Source organism: Indicator indicator, chromosome 3, assembly GCF_027791375.1.
Source record: "Indicator indicator isolate 239-I01 chromosome 3, UM_Iind_1.1, whole genome shotgun sequence".
NCBI classification, from domain to species: Eukaryota; Metazoa; Chordata; class Aves; order Piciformes; family Indicatoridae; genus Indicator; species Indicator indicator.
This window is the reverse complement of record NC_072012.1, coordinates 32,454,977-32,476,954: the sequence shown is the minus strand read 5'-3', so window position 1 is coordinate 32,476,954 and position 21,978 is coordinate 32,454,977. Positions and strand designations below refer to the sequence as shown.

The 21,978-nt window shown below is 38.1% G+C and overlaps 1 protein-coding gene across 1 annotated transcript in view; it reads left to right on the top strand.

Moving 5' to 3' along the window:
- Positions 1–21,978, top strand: part of KCND2 (potassium voltage-gated channel subfamily D member 2) — a 260,718-nt gene that overhangs the window by 225,746 nt on the left and 12,994 nt on the right. Inside the window, exon 2 of the mRNA XM_054399587.1 lies at positions 20,138–20,300. Within this exon, the coding sequence (XP_054255562.1) occupies positions 20,138–20,300 (163 nt within the window). The remainder of the gene's footprint in view (positions 1–20,137; positions 20,301–21,978) is intronic.

Sequence of the window (21,978 nt, the reverse complement as noted above, 5' to 3'; positions counted from 1 at the left end):
CAGAGCTGTAGGGGTGGCATCTGTAAGAAGACACCTGAAGTTTCTCGGTGTTGAACACAACCAGTTTCAGTCAGCTCTAAAACAGACCCTGTTTGCCTAAAGCTGAGGCCATCAGTAATGCTAGTGCTGTCTTCATGATAATGTATTTCAGAAAGTGTAAAAAAATGCTGTGCAGCAGCTGTGAGAGAGAGGAATGAGAATAAACATGAGGGAGAAGCAGCCCTACAGACACCAAGGTCAGAGAAGATGGGGAGGAGGTGCTCTAGGCACCAGAGAAGTTTCTTTGCAGCCCCTGGAGGAGACTCTGGTGAAGCGTACTGTCCCCCAGCAGCCCATAGAGGACCCTGTTGGAACACATATCCATGACGCAGCTTGTGGAGGACCCCATGTCACAACAGATGGAGATGTCCTGAAGGAAGATGTAGCCTATGTAAAGCCCACGCAGGAGCGATCTCCTGGCAGCAACTGTGGCTTAGGAGGGACTCACACTGGAACAGTCTGTTCCTGAAGGACTGTACCCCCTTGAAAGGACCTGTGCTGGAGCAGTTCTGGAAGAACTGGATCCCATGGGAGGTGCTTTTTATAAATAATTGCAATATCCAGTTATGCAGAGATTCTTCAGATAAAATACATTCAAGTCTTATAATACACAATGTAAATACATAAAGTTATAAAGGAATGTGTTGAGCTACAGCAAAACTGAAGAAGGTGGCTTACAATGAAATGAGAAATAAAATTAAAATATTAATAAAATAAATTTAATAATTCATTGGGAAAAGCTAGTCATTATTTGAATACTATATCACATCATCTGCTTCATTTTAGAATCACGTTAGGAATGTTAGTCTGGAGCAAGAAAAAAAACAGGGTAAACAATTCACAAATGCTATTAGACCAATCAGTGTTTCAATAGCTACTGACTGCTAAAAAAAGAACTGTTCTTAACTTTTTGGGGAGAAGGGAAAAATGACCATGACACTGAGCAAAAGTGAAGATAAAATATTGATGCTAACTAGGCACATTACCTACCTTGGCTTAGTTAGAGTTACAATTTCTAGGACAAAATTTTTCTTTTTTATAGTCCTAAAGAGTTTTTATTATTATTTGTGTAATATCCCCAGTGTGCATAACTTTAAATATAAAACAGTCTTTCCCCAGTGAGGGGAGAGGCTGATGCTGGTCTCTTCTCATGGGTAATCAGTGATAGGACAAGAGGAAATGGCCTCAAGATGCGACTGGGCAGGTTTAGACTGGATATTAGGAACATTTTTTTCACAGAAAGAGTGGTCAGGCATTGGAATGTGCTGCCCAGGGAGGTGGTTAAGTCACCATCCTGGATGTGTTTAAAGGTCATCTGGATGTGGTGCTTGGGGATATGGTTTAGGGGTGAACCTTTCAAATAGGGTTATCAGTTGGACTTGGGGATCCTGAGGGCCTTTTCCAAGCAGAATGTTTCTGTGATTTCTGCGAAGTACCTCAAACCTTGCGGCAACTCAAAGCACAAGATAGGTCAAGGAAAGGGAGGGGAAATAGAAGAGTAAAGGACTGTATTCAGACTACATACTTCATGGTTCTTCAAGCGAAGGAGAATGTTGAGAGTCCACCTGCAGTTAAGAGCTGCCAGCTCCTTATGTAATCATAGAATTGTAGAGAAAATGTCTGGTCCAGTGTGCTTGAAACAGGGCTAACTTTGAAGTCAGGTCACACTGCTCGTACCCTTTCCAGTCAAATTCCAAGGGCACAGACTACACAGCCTAGAAGCCTTGGTGGCACTCTGCCAGTGTATGCATTGCAAAAAAAAAAAAAATCCAAAATCAGGCACAGTACACTGGATGCAATCTCAACAATTGCTGAATAGCAACCCATAGTAACTTTACTTATCCTGATGGCTAGACTCCTGGTAATGGAGTTCTGCATGTCAGCTCACCAAGATATGCAGGCTCTTCTCTGCAAAAGCACTTTGCCAATAAAGAACACATCACAGAAGACATTGAGTATCTCAGCCTTTTCTTTGTCCTTTGACACTCAGTCACATAACCAGCAGCAGGCTCTTGTTTTCCTTCATATTCCTTCTTCTCCCAAAGTGCTCAGAGTGAAACAGAGTTTGGTACCACATTCACATTTCCTGATATAATGCTTCCTTGAAGTACTGTTGGGTGGGTTGTTTCCATTAGCTTACACGCCACAGTGGACAGCATGGATTGTAGCCTAAAGAATCATGCTGCATTTTACACAGCAAGCCACTGGTGGAGGATGGAATAGCACTCTGTCCATAACCTTATCTCTTTCTTTCTCTCCATTATGGTATTTTATATTATTATTTGGTGAAATTTTTTCCTTGATTTGCTAGACTGAAGGTGAATTAGCAGTATACCTGTATCCAAGGGAAACACAAACCAATGTAACTTGCCACCTCACGTTTTGCAGAGTTCTGGTTTGCAAACCTTGCATGTGCCAGAACTCCAGGAGCATCATTTGGTGTCTTTCAGCTCATATATAGTTTTCTCAGAGTCTGGCTGCGGGTCCTCTCTGTAAAACAAGTAGCAGTTACAGAAACTAGCATCTCAGAACAGGAAAGAAATCTCATTTGCAGCCTAGAGTAATTGTTTAAACAGCTTAAGAAGAGGTATTGCTTTTCACTAAAGTATTGTTTGCTGGAGGAAATAATTTGAGCTGAGCACTGATGAGCTTACAGGCTGCACTTTTAAGTGAGGTAGTGCTTTATGTTTTATTCTCTTTAAAATATGATTTGGGCAAGTAAAGGAAAGAGAAGAAAGTACTTCAGTCTCTGGACAACACGTTACTGATGTGTACGATTTTCTGTTGACTTTGCTAACATCAGCTTGCAGAAACATTATTATTTTTTCTGCCTCAGTAAGCAATCCAGTCCTGCATTTAGCTGCTTTGTGTGGGTTGTAGTTGTTTATTCAGGCTAGTGGAGATTAGAGACCTATGAATTGCCCAGTAAGATACCTCACAGTAAAGACTTTCCAGTCTAGTGTGTTAAATAGGTTTCAACAGTTTCTCTATAATATTTAGCAGATACTAATATAAAACTTGAGCTTGATCTGATTTACAGATAATCCTTTAAAGTACTATCATAAAAATGTATGAGCATATAAAATGAAAAGGAAAAGGAGAAGAGCATGTGTATCTTAATAGACCAAGTACACGAAATATTGAAGTACATATTCCGTGGCTTAAGGCAGAGTAACATAAAAATTGCAATAAAAAGAAGTAAAATACCTTTAGACTAGAAATTACCTGCCAACCTCCACTGTAAACCAAAAACAAAGTCAGAAGTATAATTTCTAACACCAGGCATTAGATACTCCAACCACAAGTATCAGACTTTTTAATTAAAAAAACCCTAAATTCATTAGACTCCCTAAATTTTGGCCAAAGGTGATGAATAACGTGCACTTGCACATGTCCGAGTACACATGGGGATGTGTACTGGCACAGACAGGTAAACATGGCCAAATTAGGAGAAAAAAAGAACAACTGATATATTCTGTTCATCTCAGGAAAAAAAAAAGACAGGCTTTATTTCCAGGAATATTTACTGCTTTTTTGAGAAGAAGCATTTTTGATCTTTACAAATGGAATGAGAGTGTGAGAAACTTGTAAACCACACCAATATCGGTCTCTGAGCCTCTTCAACACTGCTTCTGAGAACATAAATGTATGGGCTGAGATTTATTTCTTCTATGTTTTTAGCTCCTCATAGTTAAAGCATTTGAGTTAACCTAGGTTTTCAAATAATGATGAGAAAGAAGTCACCCTGAAGTCTTTGGAAATGGCTCAACTATGCATTGAGAATTGAGAGCTCTCTGATTCAAATTCCTCAGATAGCTTACCCAAGGGAGGTGAGGTGAATCCAGGTGAAGGTCTATGCAACCATATATCATGTCCATCATTAATGTTGGGGGAAATTTTCAACCCACCACATTACAACAGAAAGTAGCATTTTCATTGCAAAACAACATCCTCAAAAATTATATCAGCAACAATGCATACCTTAACTCTTACTCAGGGTTTTCTCCATTTCAGCTTCATCTGTCTCTATAAGGTCTGCTAAGGTTTTTGGAGGATAAACGCTGCTTATGCTGTCTATGAGTACATAGTATTAGCATTGCAACAGTAACAAATCCTCATCACTAATAATAATTTGCTCTTATTTGAAATAACCCCAAAGACAGAAATTGACTTTTAGACTCATATTCACAAACCCTTCTTCTGTGATAGTGGCCCATTGATTCCAGTGGGGAATCATTGTTGTAACTGAGGTTAGAATTTAGTTTACAATGTCCAGATAGTGCTGTCACAGCAAAAAAAAAGAATTGTTTCACTACTTTGAAAACTGTCTTCACTAAGAAAGCCTTATTTTAGATTCTCTGCCACAGTGATTCCAAAATTCTGTGTCATAAAAAAACATACTTTATATTAGAACTTGAAGGAGACTGTCTCTCCAGAGCTTAAAAAGTACTTATTACACAGGCTTATAATTAGTGGTCATTATGGAATTATCCTCCTAGAAAATTTCAACTCAAAAGTAGTTTCTTACAGTGCTTATAGACACTTTTCTTTTCTTGCATTTAAATCCTGAAAACTCATGTGCAGATTGGTTTTGAAGAAAACAAGTTGTTATCAGTAGTTTTAGCCCTAATCCACCTCTGCCAAAAGAGTATTATGGATTTAATCCTGCTCTTGCTAATTCAATGAATAAGATCAGGTGGTACATAAAGGCACATACATTGCATTTACATTGGCTTCAGCTGTGAAAATACCCCTTCCTTTCTTCTTAAGCTGCTCTTGCTCTCCAGAAATGCTGCAGATAGGATCTGGAACGGGGTTTATGGGCATTTCTCATACAAAGAACAAAACAGATTGTGTTAGTTTTCTGTGGCTGTTACTCTGAGACCTTTAGAGACTAGGACACCAAAAACAACATCCATAACCATGTAACAGCAGGACTTTGACAAATCAAAATTATTTGTCTGTAAAAGAAACACAGAAATATATTAATGAAGCCTCCACTGCTAAGTGTTGTGTTTTTTCTTTCATAGTGCCACTCACCCTTTGGCAAGATCTACCCTGTAGCCCTAATGCATTTCTTGCATAACAGCTCAGCTGAGTAAAAAGGACTAGATATAATGCAGTACATGACCTCCACAAATTCATCCCTTTTATGGGAACAGAATAAAATAAGTATCAATGTAATTATGTCTGACATGTCCAAAATATTTTTGGAAGAACAAGAGCATTCATTATACTTGCTGGTTTACGTCACATTCTGATTTATTTTTCAAATAACACATTATATAGGTTTACAAACTACTGAAAGTAGGGGGTTTTAAAGATTAAGTAAATCTGCTCAATCCCTTAGCTACAAGCTAAAATGCATCAATTACTTCGACTGTCCTGAAGTTTTGATTGTCTTTAGTGTTTCTGCAGCACTCTTTAGGGCTTAGTCTTCATAGTGCAGCAAACACACTAACAGGAATTTGGCACCACTGTTTCATTCCTACAGTCTGATGAACTGTAGCTCAGGAAAACTAGCTACATTAACTGTTTTTGTTTGTTCACTCATTTTTAATAGTTGTATAATTATTATGTCAAAGGGACAGAATAGATGCAGATGAACTGAGTCACTGTCTTCCAGTCACCAGCAACCACACCTTAAAATATGGTCCATGTTGTCCCCTGAGGACCACAGACCATCCTCTCAGAGCAGAAGCAGCAGCCCTTTCCCTGAGAGCTACCTGTAGCATACAGCAGCAAACAACCTGGAGGTAAAGCCACTGAGTTGCGTGTCTCTTCTGAGCTGACAGGATGAAATCCAGCCCTTGTCTGGGGCCTATGCCAGCAGAGTATTGAAATAAAGCTGACAAATCTCTTGAAAAGGTGACCAATGCAATCCCTCACCTAACCTTCACAGAATCACCAAGCAGGAGGACCACACATGACTGTCCTCACTGACGTGTTTAAAATAATTCCTGAGGAACCATGTCCATGGAAATATCTTTCTTCTTTTCCCTAATACACTTTGTTCTTCTCTGTAAGGTTCTCCTCAAGTTATTCATACAGTGACATACAGATTTACATGAAGGCAGGGTTCCACAGCCTTTAGGTCATGAACCTACAAATTGAAATTTAAGGTTATGTGAATGGACAACAGTTCTTATGACTGAGAAGGTCAGAGATCACTAGACAGATGGAACATTTTTAGGCTGGGGAGAGGAGGGGAAAAGCAAAGTGGAGTAATACAGAATCAAAAGGGGAAGAACAAACAAACCAACCAACCTGCTCAGCTGTGTTCTGATTATTGTCACAGATGGGAATTGCTGCTTTATTCCCTAAGAAGCTTTCATTAATTTGGTCTTTTATTTTCTCTCTTGTGAGAGTTGACCTTGTGTGGATTTTCAGTCCATTCTTTCCCTCTCCTTATGAAGACAAATGGGCAAGTGATATACCTGCATGCCTTCATATTAAGGCCATACTTTTGGTAATAGAAAGTAGAGATCTTCTAGCTCCTAAGGCAAATGCATTTAGTGGTTAATACTGATGAGCACATTAAAGAAAGAAAGGCCTGAAGAGAGGCTTGAATTGATATCTGACATAGGAGCTGTTACATACTAGTAACTGTACAGTCTTGAACAAAATCAGGAAAATATTCCTAATATTTACAACCAAAATTTGACCTACTTTGAAAGCAATGAAAAGTGATTTTTTTAGCTGTCTGACACTCAAAACTGATCAATCAGTAATTCTGAGATCTCAAAGTCTAAGCTCACCAGCACAGTGAAGGATCACCTAAAATGGGCTGAGGAAAAGCCAGCAAATACGACAGGAACCACAGAAAAAAGACCACAGGGTTATTCAGTTTGAGATATTCTTGAGATATTTCTACTCTTTCTGTGAAAATTATTATTTGTTCAGTTTTTGTAGTGCTAGAAGGGAAACATGAAATTAAAAAGGTAAGAATGGTTTCTCCCATGGCACTTTGGCTGCAGTAATGGAGTAGGTCCATGCCTTGCCTACCTCCCCCTTCTTCTCAGCTGGCTCTAAGCAAACTCTTCCTGTAAGAAGGTTGCTGTAGCTGTGGATGTAGGGTGAAGCACGGACAGCATCAAGGAGAACCTCTGCTGTGGTACGAAGTGGAATTAAGCAAGGTGCAAGGGACAAGTACAAATGTGATCAGAGGGTATTCCAAAAAAGAATGAGAGAAACCAGGGAGGTCTCTCACAGCAGATAAATTAATGGGAATTATGCAGATTACCTCATTACTTAATGTGCTGTATGATTCCAAGAAACAGTATTAACACCACAGTTTGTGGCATCTCCCCTGCAATAAGATAAAGGTTATGAGCCAGATCACAAACATCAGATATTTATACCTTTAAGAAGATATTCATAAAACATCTGGCTTGCTGAAGTAAGTGAGGCTGTTATTTCAAATGGAGAGACCAGAATCTGGTCCTCATCAGAAGTCCTACTTCACTTGAAAATACTATTTTTAAAAAAATTGCCCTTGAAAAGTATTTAACATCTCTGATTTTCAGACTGCAGTGGCCCATTGTGTTAAATTTCTGGGCTAAAAGGCAGTTTAAGAATACTTACAACCATGAGACACCAACTCCCATCTCCCAAAAGAGAAGTAACAGTGTGCAACATAGCACAACATCCAAATATCCACAGCACTGATGTGCAGCCATACCTGTCATGCCTCTTGTACCCTGTAACAGCTTGAGGCCATCACATCATTTCTTCACCCATTTTCCAGACAAAATTTTGTACAGAGCTGAAAAATCAGTGAGGACATTCAATGAGGACCCGGGGGGCACCTGCCAGGCAGCTTCAATCCAGTTCATTGAGAAGCAGTGCTCTGACATATATGATCTTTCTGCACTGGGCTTGCAGCAATGACTCTTCTTCCAGGATGCCTGCTACTTCCTCAAAGCTATAACATCAATGCAGTTATAATATCAGCAGAAACAAGGAAGTTCCTATAACAAGAAAGTCAGGGAAAAAAAGAAAGAAATCAGCATGCAACGCTGAAAGTAACAAATCTGACATCAGGAAAGGACAGAAGACTTGCTATATAAAGGCCTCTAAGAAGAGATTTATGCTCAGTGAGAAGCAAAACTAATTGAAAATGCATAAAAAGGAGAGGGTTTGGCAGTCCTCATTAAGTTGTGCCTGTTGTTGTAGAGATAAAAGAAACACAGTTTGAATCGAAAGATTGAGTAGACATTTAAAATCCAAGGGCAAAATTTTCAGTGAATGGCATAAGCAAAATTAAGCACAAAAGTTGTCAGATACTGGTTAGAGTTCTTGACTGATTTTTACAAACAGAAAGGTGAATACATTGTACATTGTATATTTGAAGTCGGGAGAGGTAGAGACTCTTAGATTATTCCTTGATGCTGTTGTGGACCTAAGGTCAAGCTGGAGAGAGTGGCTTAGGAAATAATCTTCCAGCTATGGTTAAGAGTACTGGTCAGAAGGAGCTTTACTTGCTTAGTTTTCTTTCTACATCAAGGGGTCAGAAAACACAGGCTGCTGGGCCAAGATAAATGATTTGCAGTATATTGCTTTTATAGTGTTTTCAACTAACAATGTGGTTCTAAAGGTTTGTAGTAGTCCACAGAAAGCTGGCATGTGCTTCAAAATGTCCAGAAACCACTGGTTTGGGGAATTCAGTACTCAATGGATAAGCATAAAGGGGCTCTTACTTGAAGCACAGCAATCTTTACTGAAAAAGCAATTTTCATAATGCTTCCATGCCTACGTCTTACATACCACAGCATTTCTCTGAGCATGACACACAACCTTTGGAAAGGGAAAGAATTACAGAGAGTGCACAGTATTAATGATTCAGAAAGTCTCATGTCACAACCCTGAGCACTGCAGTACCTAATTATTAGGCATAATGATTTGCACATAGGCTGTGCCAAACGACAGGAGAATTAGACACCTAAAAATGGAGTCTGCCCTCTGGGGAATGTCAGGGTAAGCCAGTTGGATGGAAAAAAAACACAACAACAAAGTAATGCTGTGGTACTGTGTTCCTTCACAGAATCCAGATCCATGCTAAAAGGAGAGCTACATCCTCCAGGAATACATATTGAGTCATCACCTTCAGTGAAATATATTCGTCCTTCAAAACCTACAGAAAGGAGGGGCTAGGGTAAGGCTTTTCTTCCAAAAGGCAGGAAAGCAGGTGCAGTTATCTACTTTGAACTCCAGCCTCAGTGTTTAGTGCAGTCAAACCAACTGATGAAGAGCTGTGATCAAAAAGATTTCTTGCATGAAGGATTTTACCTTCCATGAAATCTCTAGTCTCCAAAAGCTTTACTCACTGTTAGTGTCAGTTAAAAATATTACAAACTTTCTCATAGCTGTGGTTTGATTACTTAAAACAGTACCAAAATTCAGGCTTGGCTTGCTGAATATTTAAGCATTTTATTAAACACAGGCAGGAACTGAGAAAAGCCCTTTCCATCATTTCCTATAGCATGATTTCTTGAGTACACATGTGGCTTATATAGATAAGTCACATCTCACTGCACAAAGAAGTCTCACACAAATTTCCAAAATCCATGCTTTTACCACTGGGCATCTGGTAAATTTTCCACAAAACTCCAGAATTTTTAATGAGCTCTGAAACAGAGTTTGCATTTTCAAACATGATAGAATATATCATGGTCCAGAAACTCCATTCTTGTGGCATCCATGAGAGAATTCAAGGGTTATCAGTGGTCTTTACAACGCTAGATTTTTTAAGGGCCCTGGCATAAAGTTTTTAACTGTAGTGTATAACAGGGAGGGAGAGGGGTTTGTTTTGTTTTGTTTTGTTTTGTTTTGTTTTGTTTTGGTGGTCTAGGTTTTGTTTGTTTGTGTGTTTGTTTGTTTGAATGGAGAAAACACATGGAAAATTTATTTCTTTACTACTTGTGAGAAGAATGGTAGTGGTGAGCACTATGTAGCTTTAAGCCTGGATGACTGAAAGGATTGGTAGTAAGATAAAGAATCTCTCAGTTATGGGACATGAATCCAAACAGGAATGAGGTCAGTAGTGACAGAAAGTCGTTACTGTGTCATTGCAGTTCCCTAATGTTTAGAGATTCATTGGTGGCTTGAGTCCAATTACTAGCACACTAAAGTTCACATTGTGAAATGCACTATGAAAACTGGCCAAGGTAGGCAAACCCATTTCTATTCTTTGTAATGTGCTGCTACCACTCCATACCCACAGTTACCCATTTAGTCATGTCAAGACTCAAAGCCAGTGTGGTTAAGCATTGGAAGTCCACACATACAATCTGATGAAGACAGGACTTCTGTCTCCTAATATTTTTTTCAATACTTCTTATGTGTAATAATTGCCAATTACCCTTTAAAATTATAAAACTATGTAATGGCAAGCTTCTACAGCTTGCAGAAGCAGTGCTTGGCAGCTGGGAGGGTGAGGGTTAAGCCGTCCATGGGCAGAGCAGCTCACATAGGTTTTTGGTTTCTTTGCAAGAAATGGGATGTAACTATGCTCAGTGGTAACTAATTACTCTGTCAGGAAACTCTAAGAGGATTGAATGCTATAGCATGCCCTCCTTCTCTCAAGGTTTGGGGTGATTTAACACTGATGGAAAACTGAGTTGTGAACAGTTCTGAGTGCACTCAAAAGAGGCTTTTGTTTTGTTCTACTTAAAGTGCATGAGTTCTTTCATTTTTCCTGGACTTATTAGAACAAGCCCAGATATCTCTGCAAATTGGGAGAGAACAAAAAAGACAATTAGACCAAAGGAAAACAAACACACAAACAAAAACCAAACAATCAAAAACCTATAAAAAAACCCCACCACCCAAAATTGTAAATAGTCTATTGCAGCTAGTAACTTCCACTGTTGAGTTTTCTCAAATAAATTCTAAGTAGAAATGCAAGAAAATTTCATGAAAGAGGAAAGATCTGGATTTGGAATAGATATTCTCAGAAAAATTACTCTCTTGGCTACTAGCTAAAAAGGGACACTAAGATTCTGGTCTGTAATAAATCTCCTAGTGCACAAAAATTGTAAAAACTGAATTATTATTACCTTAAATGGAATGCTCTTAGTCTTATGTAAGTGTCTGTGTGTATATATATCTATATATCTATGTCTATATAATGTGTAAAGGTGTGTGTGTTTGTATAAAAATATACTACAGTAGTTTTTACTTGTGGTTTAACAGATTCAGGATTAGCATTAGAGAAAAAATTACTAAAGTATTCAGTACTTGGCAGAGATCCCAAGTGAGTTAGACCAGTAGCAGTGTCACACTGACACGAGCTATTTTGTGTTTCTTTCAACTTTGCCTGAAGGAATGTAAAAATAATTTCATTGGTGGTTGTGTTGGCAAGCAAAAAGTTAGCTTGGCCTGACAGACCAGTGCTAAATGTGATACAATAGCCTATTTTCAAACAAGGTGTAAACATTTGAAGCAAAACAAGTAACAAAGAGAAAGCTGGGAGGATGGGGATACCTGATTATTTTAAAAGATAAGGAAATAATTCTGTTTATTATTTAAAAAATACTTTTGAAATATTGTTACTATCAGTATTTTACTATACTAAACTCCTGTGTTATCTACTGGGACTAAATATACAGAAGAAAAACTAGAATATTTTTAATTTGGACTGTGTTCCAAAAGGCAAAAACAAACCTCCACTGCAGAGTTTAGTACTTTACTAAACAAAATAAAACAGATCAGTTTTGAATTTGCTGGGAATCTCTAGATCTTGATCTGCCCATTGGAGTGCTTAGCAGTGACTAAAACCTTTGTCGGTCAGAGTTTTATTTGAACATGGGAGCAGCTGGATTTGATTCCCAAGCAAAATCAGTTCAGTGATCAAAGTGCTGTGCCCAATATCTGTCATAAAAAAGGCATGTCTGTCTTTGCAAACTTATACAGTGCTTTTCTAGTGTTGTTAGTGTGACTTATACTTGGAGCAGTTTGACCTGATGGCAAATATATAGTCAGGAGAAATTTAGGAATGTATTGGCAGATCAACACTTTGTTTTTATGCAGCACAATTATTGCAACTAAAAGAAAATCTGTAGAAGAAATTAAGTGCATATAATTTTCAGCAATATTTCTGTGATGAACACTTGTTAATGGGAAAATAATTCTTGCCTCCACTGAAGCAAGGTGGCACATCAAAACATACCCCTGAGCTTCAGAAAGGTGCATTGGAGTGCACACTGATAACTGTTCTCCACAGCTCAGTCACGGTTTTAGTCATGATGCTGCAAAGTTTTACTAAACAGTGTGTTCCTAGAATACAGAATATGTGGGTTTATCATCTTTCATGTGGTCCTGGGGTGTCTGTGGGAATAGAGAGCATCCATGAACCAAGGCCAGGTGGAGATGGTTAATATTTATTAGTGATAGAACAAGAGGGAAGTCTTTTAAAGACTTGAATTTCTGATGTAATACAGCAAAGTAATAAATTATTTCTGTGTTAATTAGATATAGTATTTTAGGTGAAAAGATGATTTTAGGAAAAAAAGACATCTTTACTTACCTCTGCTTCCTTCTTCCAAATCTAGCCCTTGATCATTTTGCATTCACATAGAATGGTGCTTTAAAAATAGAATTAGTTCCTAAACAGCAGTTTTGGTCCTTTCCTGATTGTAAATGTACAGGTTGAATCCTTAAGGCAACACAGTTGAAATGCTTATTTAGAAATTCCATTTAAACTTATTACCAGTAGCAATTTAAATTGTCTGGTTTTGAATGCAATATTGAAATAAATGACTAATTAGTGTCAGCTTGCCAGCATTTAGTTATCAAGCAGCTTGAAAGCTCTAGGAAAGAGTTTTGTTACAATTTACAGCACCCTCCTTAGACAAGGACACCATTTCACAATTGTCAGATATAATTTGACATTTCTCTAATATTGCTTTATGCATAACACTTCTTTTTCTGTTCTCAAAATGGATAGTTACTCTTCTTCATTGATGGTCTTTTCTACCTGGTCTCAAAGTTAAAGTGCATAATTGATATTTTCTGTGTTGAAGCCTATATGCTTAGTCCTAGAGCTGGCCTTATAGTAAAAGGAGTTAATTGAGATCAGTTTATTCACAAATCCATTACACCATAAAGGCAGTGCTTAACCAATCAGTCACTCCTTCTTTCTGGAGTCTGTGGTAGGCCACCTGATGAAGTTTATTGCTGATATACAGTTCTCTGTCTATTGTGTTACAGATAAAATCCCATGAAATAGATGGCAGATTTCTCACCAGATAAACTTCTCCATCACAGAGGCTACTGCTAGAAGCCTCGATTCTGAGGTACTCCATAATGGACTACGACATTACATCATTTTTTTAAAAAGCCAAAAAAGGGCTTGAAAGCACAAGCCAATACCTGCAGTCTGCAGTGTGCAGAGACCTTCAGCAGTGACTGTCACAGTCTCAATATTGCCTTTTGGCAGCAGAGACCTCAGGCACTGGCAGTGTCCATGCAGGGTGAGGGCACCTGCACCTGCCACAGAAGCCTGCTACTGTGCAAAAGGTTCTGCAAAGCTCCCTTTGGCTCCAAGCTCTAAAAAAGGCCCATTTTCATCTACAAGTGTGGATGATGGCCAGTGCACCGTGACAACCACCACAATTTAGATAATAAAAGATATCTTGCAACGTTTTGCATCAGGAGCAGTTTCTGTGCTATGTTGCTTTTCTTATTCATAAAAAGTGTCTGATCCATTCAGAAATATTCTCTTTTTCCTAGAAACAGACATGCTTATTTTTGCCTCTGAAGTCTGGTGGGAAAAAAGCAAACTAAAACACCACCTCAGCAGTATGTCTGTGTGACTGTGATGCAGCTGTAAGGACTCAGCTGAGCTTGTGGCTCTGGCAGTTTAAATAGCCCCCATACAATATGACCCAGACACCATATTTCTGTGGTGCTTTGCAGCAGCTCAGGAGCAATTAGGATATTAGCTTTGCCTATGGAGTTAGAGAGAGACAACTTAAAAAAAGATTTAGGTTTTTGGGTTCAATATTTTATGGTAAATTAAAACAGAATTAATTTGGTTATCTGTATCTTTGTCTTGAATGCAGGAAGCTGGGAGTGTTTATTTGGGTAAGTCTTTCAACTTTTCCATGGAAAAGTTCATTTTATTGACCTCTAAGTACTAAAAGTCACCTTTACAAAGGTAAGCTTTAAGTAAGGGTTAAAACATTGTTGTACATTAAATTTTTTTTTTTTTTACTCTCTAAATTTCATTAGAAATCTAGTATTTCAAGGACTGCTAACTCAGCCAGGTGCAGGGGCAGTATCTTGACTCTCTTGCACTGCATGCTGAAAAGCCCAGGCAGCACTGCCACTCTTGAGAAGCAGATGAGTTTTCCAACATTTATGAACAATCATTCTCACCAGTGCTTGGAGGAACATCGGTGGACCCCAGAGGGAACCATGTCCATCACTACTGAGCAGAAGGGAGGGATTATGCAACAGAAGACCCTTCACAGCAGTAAAAGCAGCCAGGAAGATTATTTGTAATTCCATGCAAAATCTCCCTAGGCTGGAATAAAATTTGGCATAATCTATATAACGTTCCACATCTCACATGAACAGCAATATTTTGTGCTATTAGAAAGTACTTTTCCAAAATTATTAGGCTATTTTAAGACCTTGGTAAGGCTACAGATTCATCATGATTATTGTTAAGTGCTACAGAGGCTTGGAATTGCTTTTCTTGCCTTCTCCCTCATGCCAGCACATACGTCTATGGCTGGTTGGGTGGCTGGCTGCCTAAACGCATCTGGATAATCTCACCAGAGCAGTCTCTTGGGCTCTGCCTGCAGCTCCTAGAGAGCAGGAAATGGCCATTAGCTGAGACAGGAATCAAGAAGGTAGCTGAATTATCATCCCACCCGGATGGCTAAAGCACCCTGACCACAGCTAGCAAGCAGATGAGAAGATGAATGGAAGGATAGACCTTGTCCCAGAAAAGCAAGGCACCGTTCTGTTAGTCAGCTGCAGTGCAAAAAGCATGAACTCTGCCTGGATGAGATGCTAAATCCACTGGGAAATGTAATTATTCTCCCACACATGGAAAAAAAAAAAAAAAAGTGCTTCTACAAAGATTTCCTACTATTTTCATTGTTCTTTGATCACAAACATAAATATTACCAAACTAATGTTAATTTTTCATTTATTTTACAACTCCATAATTTTCTGACGTGTTTTACATGTTCAAAACCAAAAATGTTACTAGGTTTCTTTTCCAAAAAAATAAGAGAGAAGACAACAGTTCTCAATCAGTGTAGTAATTTGGGTTTTTTAAGAAAAAAAAATAATTCACAGGAGGTGGAAGAGCGTACATGTATTTGTAACATGCATTTTAAAACGTTTCTGCATTTGCATTTATTTTTAATGTCGTTTATGCCCTCTAGTGTCAGAATAAATTATTGCAGCAAAGGTTCTTTAAATATTGGCAATTTTTTTCTGTATCTGTCAGTATCAGCCTAAATTATTTAATCTCTGTAAAAACGCACATCCAAGATTCATTCCTACTATATGTGTCCTACAATTTCAGATTTTTGGTGTAAAGGTTATCTGGGAGGCTGTTTCCATCCAAAGTAATCTATCCCAAGTACGAATTTTTGATTTGTCAAACACAGGCAAAAAAAAAAAAAAAAAAAGCTAAATTAAAATTTCTGTGATTACTTATTTTATTCTCCAGAGCACATTTATTAATTGAAATAAAGAAAAAACCACAAGCAAAGAAACAAAAAAAACCCAACCCTCTACTCAAAACAATTTAAATATACAGCATTGTAACTCTCATTTATTAAGATTATTAAAGAAAATACCTTCTCTGCTTACCTACAGTAAAAATGACCAGAAAGTATGACTTAAGAAATATTCCATCTTAGGTAACAGTCCATCAAATATCAGTCTTCATTAGATTCAGGAATAAGATAAATAGCTGATGATGCCACAAATACAGCTTCTGTCGCCTGAGATTTCTTGAATTATGGGTATAGAACGTCAGTTATATTTTACTCATCAATTAGAAGAGCAGTGTCACTTTGTCAGGTGGATGTCCATGGGTAAGATATGAAGTGACAATACTTAAATTACAAATTGGGCATTTGTAAACCCAAATACATTCATGTTTCTCGAACTACTACAACAGCTCAGCCTTTCGTGTGTGATTTAAGCTGCATTTCATGCCCCTAAACCTGTCTTGCAAAGCAGTAAATCACGCCCTTGCTACTGAGATCAGTACTCTGAAAGACCCAGTATTTGCAAAACCTCTTTCCTTGCAGTAGGGAGTCAAATATTAAAAAGTGGCCTGTCACCTGTTGGACACAACGGGGACAAGCAGACATGCCTTTTAATCCACCCATCCCTGTATGATGTCACCTAGTGATGAACAGATGTCCACAGCCTACAAGCAATAGCACATATCTGACCTGTCTGGACTACATCTAGAGAAACCTAGACATTAGTTTGATCACGTTGTTTCTGACTTGTCATTTGATTGACACACCTAGTTTGTCATAGCCTTTTCCCTTCCCTCTTTGGCTAACGAAGTAGAATGCACCTGACTGATAACAGGGATCAGTAAAACATCTCTTTTTCTTCACTCATCCAGAGCATACAATATTGGGATGACACGACTGACATTACAAAATTAGATTGTCAGTACAAATAATAAATGTCCAAAGACTGACTTAAGCTATGTCCACAATAATAGACATATGTGGAACAGACAACATACAAAGCTATAAAAAGACTGCAACTAAGAAAAAAAAAGCACATAAAGGGGAATATGTTTGCAGTTACTGTCTGAAAAGCAGCGAGACAAGCAATGTGGTGCTAGATAAAACCTCAAAATAGCTCTCTTTTGAAAAGTGACTCTGTGAAAATTGCTTAATAAGATTCCATATTTGTTCCCTCCGTGACGGAAGAGATCAGATTTCTTGCAGAATTTAGAATTTGTTTTAGAGATCAAGTATAATTTTTTCACTTTGAAATAAAAGCACCGCAGCTACTGTGCCAGCTGAAAATAGAGTTATATTGTTTTTTAACTTAAACTTTCCAAGTAATAAAGCAACTGCAGGTGGGGTTAAAGGAAGAAATTTTCCCTTTGTTTTATGTCATCCACTTCCATTGGTGGTATTCAATGATGTATGAGGTATAACTAAAGGTAATGTCTAGTCCAGGGGGAAGAACTTCATTAACCATTCTGGTCATGCCCAGACTAGACTAAATTCTGTCACTGTCCCCAAGGAGAGCAAGGCTAACCAGGGTAAATGTAGTAAAAAATGCATTTTGTCACAAAAGTGAGCAAATATGTTTTTCATTCCTGTGCAGGAAGGCTTATTTCTTGGAAGTCCTATTTTCTGACCATAATTTTATTTAAACATCTCCAACACAGTGTTTAGCAACAGCAGAAAAACTAATTATGTAAGAATTTATTAATGATGTGAAAGATATTATTAGCACTAAACAATGGATAAATAATATTACCTTTGTAAAATGTCACCGAAGTACAACTTCCTCAAGGTGAAATGGAGAAATAATCAAAAGGAAGTTATTTTAAGGTAAGCAGTATATCCAGCTACCTGTCATTTTGCCCAGAGGGTAAGAAAAACATTGCAAGATACTTTCATGTATCAAATAATCCTCTTTTAATTTTTTTAAATTTTTTTTAAATTTCACTCTCTAAGACTGAAATACTGTGAAAAAGCACCTCCTTATGTCAGTGGGTAGGCCTACACATAAATACTGAAATGTTCCTGTCACCACTCCTAGAGCACCAGTCTGCACTTGATTCACATATAATTGTAGTGTCACATTATCAACAGAATGAACTATATTCCTGAGCAACCTCAAATTAATCAGAGCAAGCAATGCCTTCTGTCCACAGCAGCCATCAGTGATAGTGTGAGCTTATGAAGGTTCAGCAATTTAGCATTTCAAGTGATAGCCATCTAAATATAGGTTTAGGAATCTAATTTAATGGATCTGTTGCAATAGTACTGAGCGTGTGTAAATGTGGCATTTCAAGATCTGGCTTTGTCAGGTGTGTGTAAATACATATTGCCTTTTAAATAGCCTTCTGCTGATATGCTTCGATTCAGTTTAACAAAATATTTGGATTGTTATCTAGAAGGATAAAGTAAAACAGCAACTAATACTGTAAACTGGCAATGATTATCAGTGATTTGATCCTGTGACTTCTCCTCTGAGCTCACCATCCTGGCCCCATGCCCACCACTCATTTCACCACTCCACCCCAAAAAAAACCTGAGGTTACTTACATGCTGGGGATCCCATTTGTCAAAAGGACCTTGAATGGTCATTTACCCCGGCCAAAGAAAACAGCTGGGCATGCATCACTCCTGACAGCTGATAGTCAGCTTTGGTTTTAGGAAGATAAGTACCAAAAATGCCTATGTTGTGAGATGTAAATGTTGATGTGAAGGAAAACATGACTCCCTGTCTAGAAATTTTCCAAGTTTATATATCTTGCAATTGACACCAGCTATATAAATAATTTAGAAGATGGATTCTACTACATTAACTATTTTTATCCAGTCCTGCATGTCACAAAATCAGAAATTAATAGCATTCAAATTCTGAGCAGGTGCGGGAGGGGTTATCAGTAGAAATATTATTGTATCATTTCCTGTGAATATTTTACCCTTGAACATACTTTATAAATCAACTAAACATTTCTTTTATACACTATTTTGTCAATAATCTAAGACTTAATTATGTATACTATATTTGCCTGGACAACAGCTTGTTTGAATATTTACATTAAACACTTGCCTCTCATTGTACAAAATGCAAACATTCATCTTGTCCTACAAGTTGATACATAATCTCCTTTTGATGTATGCTGAGTTCTCTTTGCTAAAAGGTATTCTCTAACCCTACATAGATTCTCCATCATCTGAGATCCTCATCTTTCTCCCTTCCTTCTCATGATTATGTGCACAATTTGGTCCATGTGATTTGAAGTCTCCCCTCATATTCTCTATTATTTTTTCCAGACAGGTTGTGTTTTCCAGAAATCACTTTCTAAATATTGTCCTTTCCAGATTTTTGTTTCCTATTTTTTCTTGTGTTAAAAGTTTATAAATTCTTTTCAAAAGGGAATGTGCTGTCTCTCTGCTCATAAGCATACTAAACTTGCTTGCTACAATCAATGTTTAATAATAACTTAAAATCCAGTAAAGTTAAAACCAGAATAGTACTAGAAGGGGATTTGTCTCTTTATTCCCTTCTGTAGTATGTAATTACATACTTCTTTATGGAATGTGGCAGTCTACAGAGTCCAAAGAGCTGGTATTTCTTAACAAGCTGTCACTCTAGTGTCTCTACATACTTCAGCAGTATTATGTTCTTACTTGCTGGATAAAACAATATCCAGCATCATAAAGAAAGGTGGCAGCCCTAGTAATTCTGAGCATTGCTAGGATTTGCAGCTAGAATTTGTTTGGTTATTTACTTATGTCATGTTTGCTTTTGTCTAGATTACAGAAGGGCCCTCTGAAGGTCAGCCAGTCCAGTTTCCCACTCAAAGGCAGCCCACCAACAATAGCTTAAATCAGCCACGCTTTTGTTTAGCCAAATGTTAAAGATCTCCTAAGATAAAAAGTCCGTGATCTCCTGGGCAACCTGTCCCAAAATGCACTACCTTCCTAAGTGAAAGTACTACATCAGCTCAGTGAGACAAAAGATTATTCAGTTTGACATCTAACTTACCAAGTGGTCTCCCTAGGATATTGACAATGAAAAGTGATGAGTTCTTCCAACAAACAACAGGGTAAGGACTTAATTTCAGCACTATAAATATTTTTTGTTTCATAGCAAGGTCACTCTCTCTCCATTGCAATACAAAGAGAGGTACTAGAGCAAGGACAACATAGACATCCACAGGATACCTAACAGTAGCTTGAAATTAATATTATGAATGCAGAGCACTGAGCAAGCTCTTTATGTATGCATAGATGTATAAAGTATTATTTATATGCAGCAATTGTCATTTGCAGGAGAAGTAAAATGCATTGTGCAATTAATACATCTTGAAATTCAACACTTAAAAGAGATTTTGTTTTCTTTAACCCAGGTATGGTGACATGGTGCCGAAGACAATAGCTGGCAAGATTTTTGGTTCAATATGCTCCCTGAGTGGGGTCTTAGTCATTGCTCTGCCAGTTCCTGTAATTGTCTCCAACTTCAGCCGTATCTACCACCAGAATCAACGAGCAGACAAGCGCAGGGCACAAAAGGTGAGCTCCTAATTTTTGTTCCTTTTGCTGTTCAGCAATAGATAAATATGTTTTTTTATATGCTGTGCATCCTCAAAGTAGGTTTGGTCTCTTAGGAAGCAAATTACTATATATATATATATATATGTGCTACATGCCTAGCCTGTGTCCCAGATGCAAATACTGTTGTTATTTTTATTGAGGGGAAAAAAAAAAGGCAAACAAACAAAAACAACCTACAATAAAACACAAAATGGTTCATTGGCCTTTTCTGTCAAAATTTACAGATCTATTATTAGGGTAATTCATCTGAGTTGTTAGACTAGATCTAGTATTTTTCATGCAATATCTGCAGGCCCACTCACTGAAGATTTTTCTGTGTTTTTCAAGCAGACATTCTTTCCACCAGTCTTCTGATGAGAAAACCAAACAACCAAACAAAAAACCCATAATAATGATTTGTAATATCTCTCCTAACAGCCTGCTTCACTAATCCATGTGTTTAATTTTGAGATTCAGTCTCTGGGGAATCTTATTATTGGGGAACTTGTCTCCCCAGCTCTACTTTGCTTAAAAGGTTTCAGGAAAAAAAAAAAAAGCTTAATCAGGAAAAGTCAGAAGGAAAAGTCTAGTTTTCCAGCTTCCTTGATTTGCTGAGTCTCTCACTAAATATCAGCTAGCCCTACAGATAGACAATTTCTTTCCCTGAACCATAAGGACAAGGTCAGGAGCCAGGAAGGACTGTTTACCAGAAAAGATAGTAAACCTCCCGGGCAGTCACCTTCATCTCCACATTGCTGCTAATAGTCCCAATCCACTTTGCCCAACCCTGTAATGCTAAGCAGCTCAGATAGCCTCTATTGGCACCTGAAGCGCTGATAAGGGAGCTGAGACGCATTACCTTCTGCTCCTCTGCTGCTGACAGGATGCTCTGGGTGCAACACAGATTGTAAGATTGCCAAGACTGAGGTGTCACCACTCAGACCTTTTGTGGTCCCATGGTCCCTTCTCCAGAGCTCTTGAGTCTCCAGAGATACAGGGAGAGCAGGATCATTGCCTGGAGAGGTGTGCAGGCAGGTGACTGCTGGGAACTACATATACTGACCAGCAAACACAGGCAGCCACAGGGGGCATGTGCTTCATATAGACAACAGCACTAGGTTTAGAGATACAAAATGTTTGTGTGTTTCTTTTCAACCACCTGTTTGATTTAGTCATAAAAAGCACATGAAGTAAATGTACACAGTGATACAATTCCCAGAATATCTTAAAATCAGGAGAAACAGAGTTATGTGGCCAAAAACCTCAGTCATAGGTCTGGGCTGAAGATATTACACCCTTTAATGGCCACATCTTGGAAGAAAGCTGAGGAAGATAAAGAAAATGGCCATAAAAGAAACCAGCCATATCACAGGCATGTCCTACCTGACTAGAAACATGATTTCAAACACAGGCTGCTTCAGTAATCCCTGTCTTGCCTATCTACTAATTCCACCCACTCCTTTGCATGCAATTTTGTTCCATGTCCTAGTTTCATCTGTGCATTTCCCTCTCCCATAGCTGGCACATGCAGAGAATTCATCACTTCTACACTATATTGTTTTGTCCAGAACATTTCCACTTCTGTTTGTGTAATGACAGCAGACAGAGTAAACCAGTCAGTATCTATCAGCCAGAACACAGTTGTTCCTTACTGTGC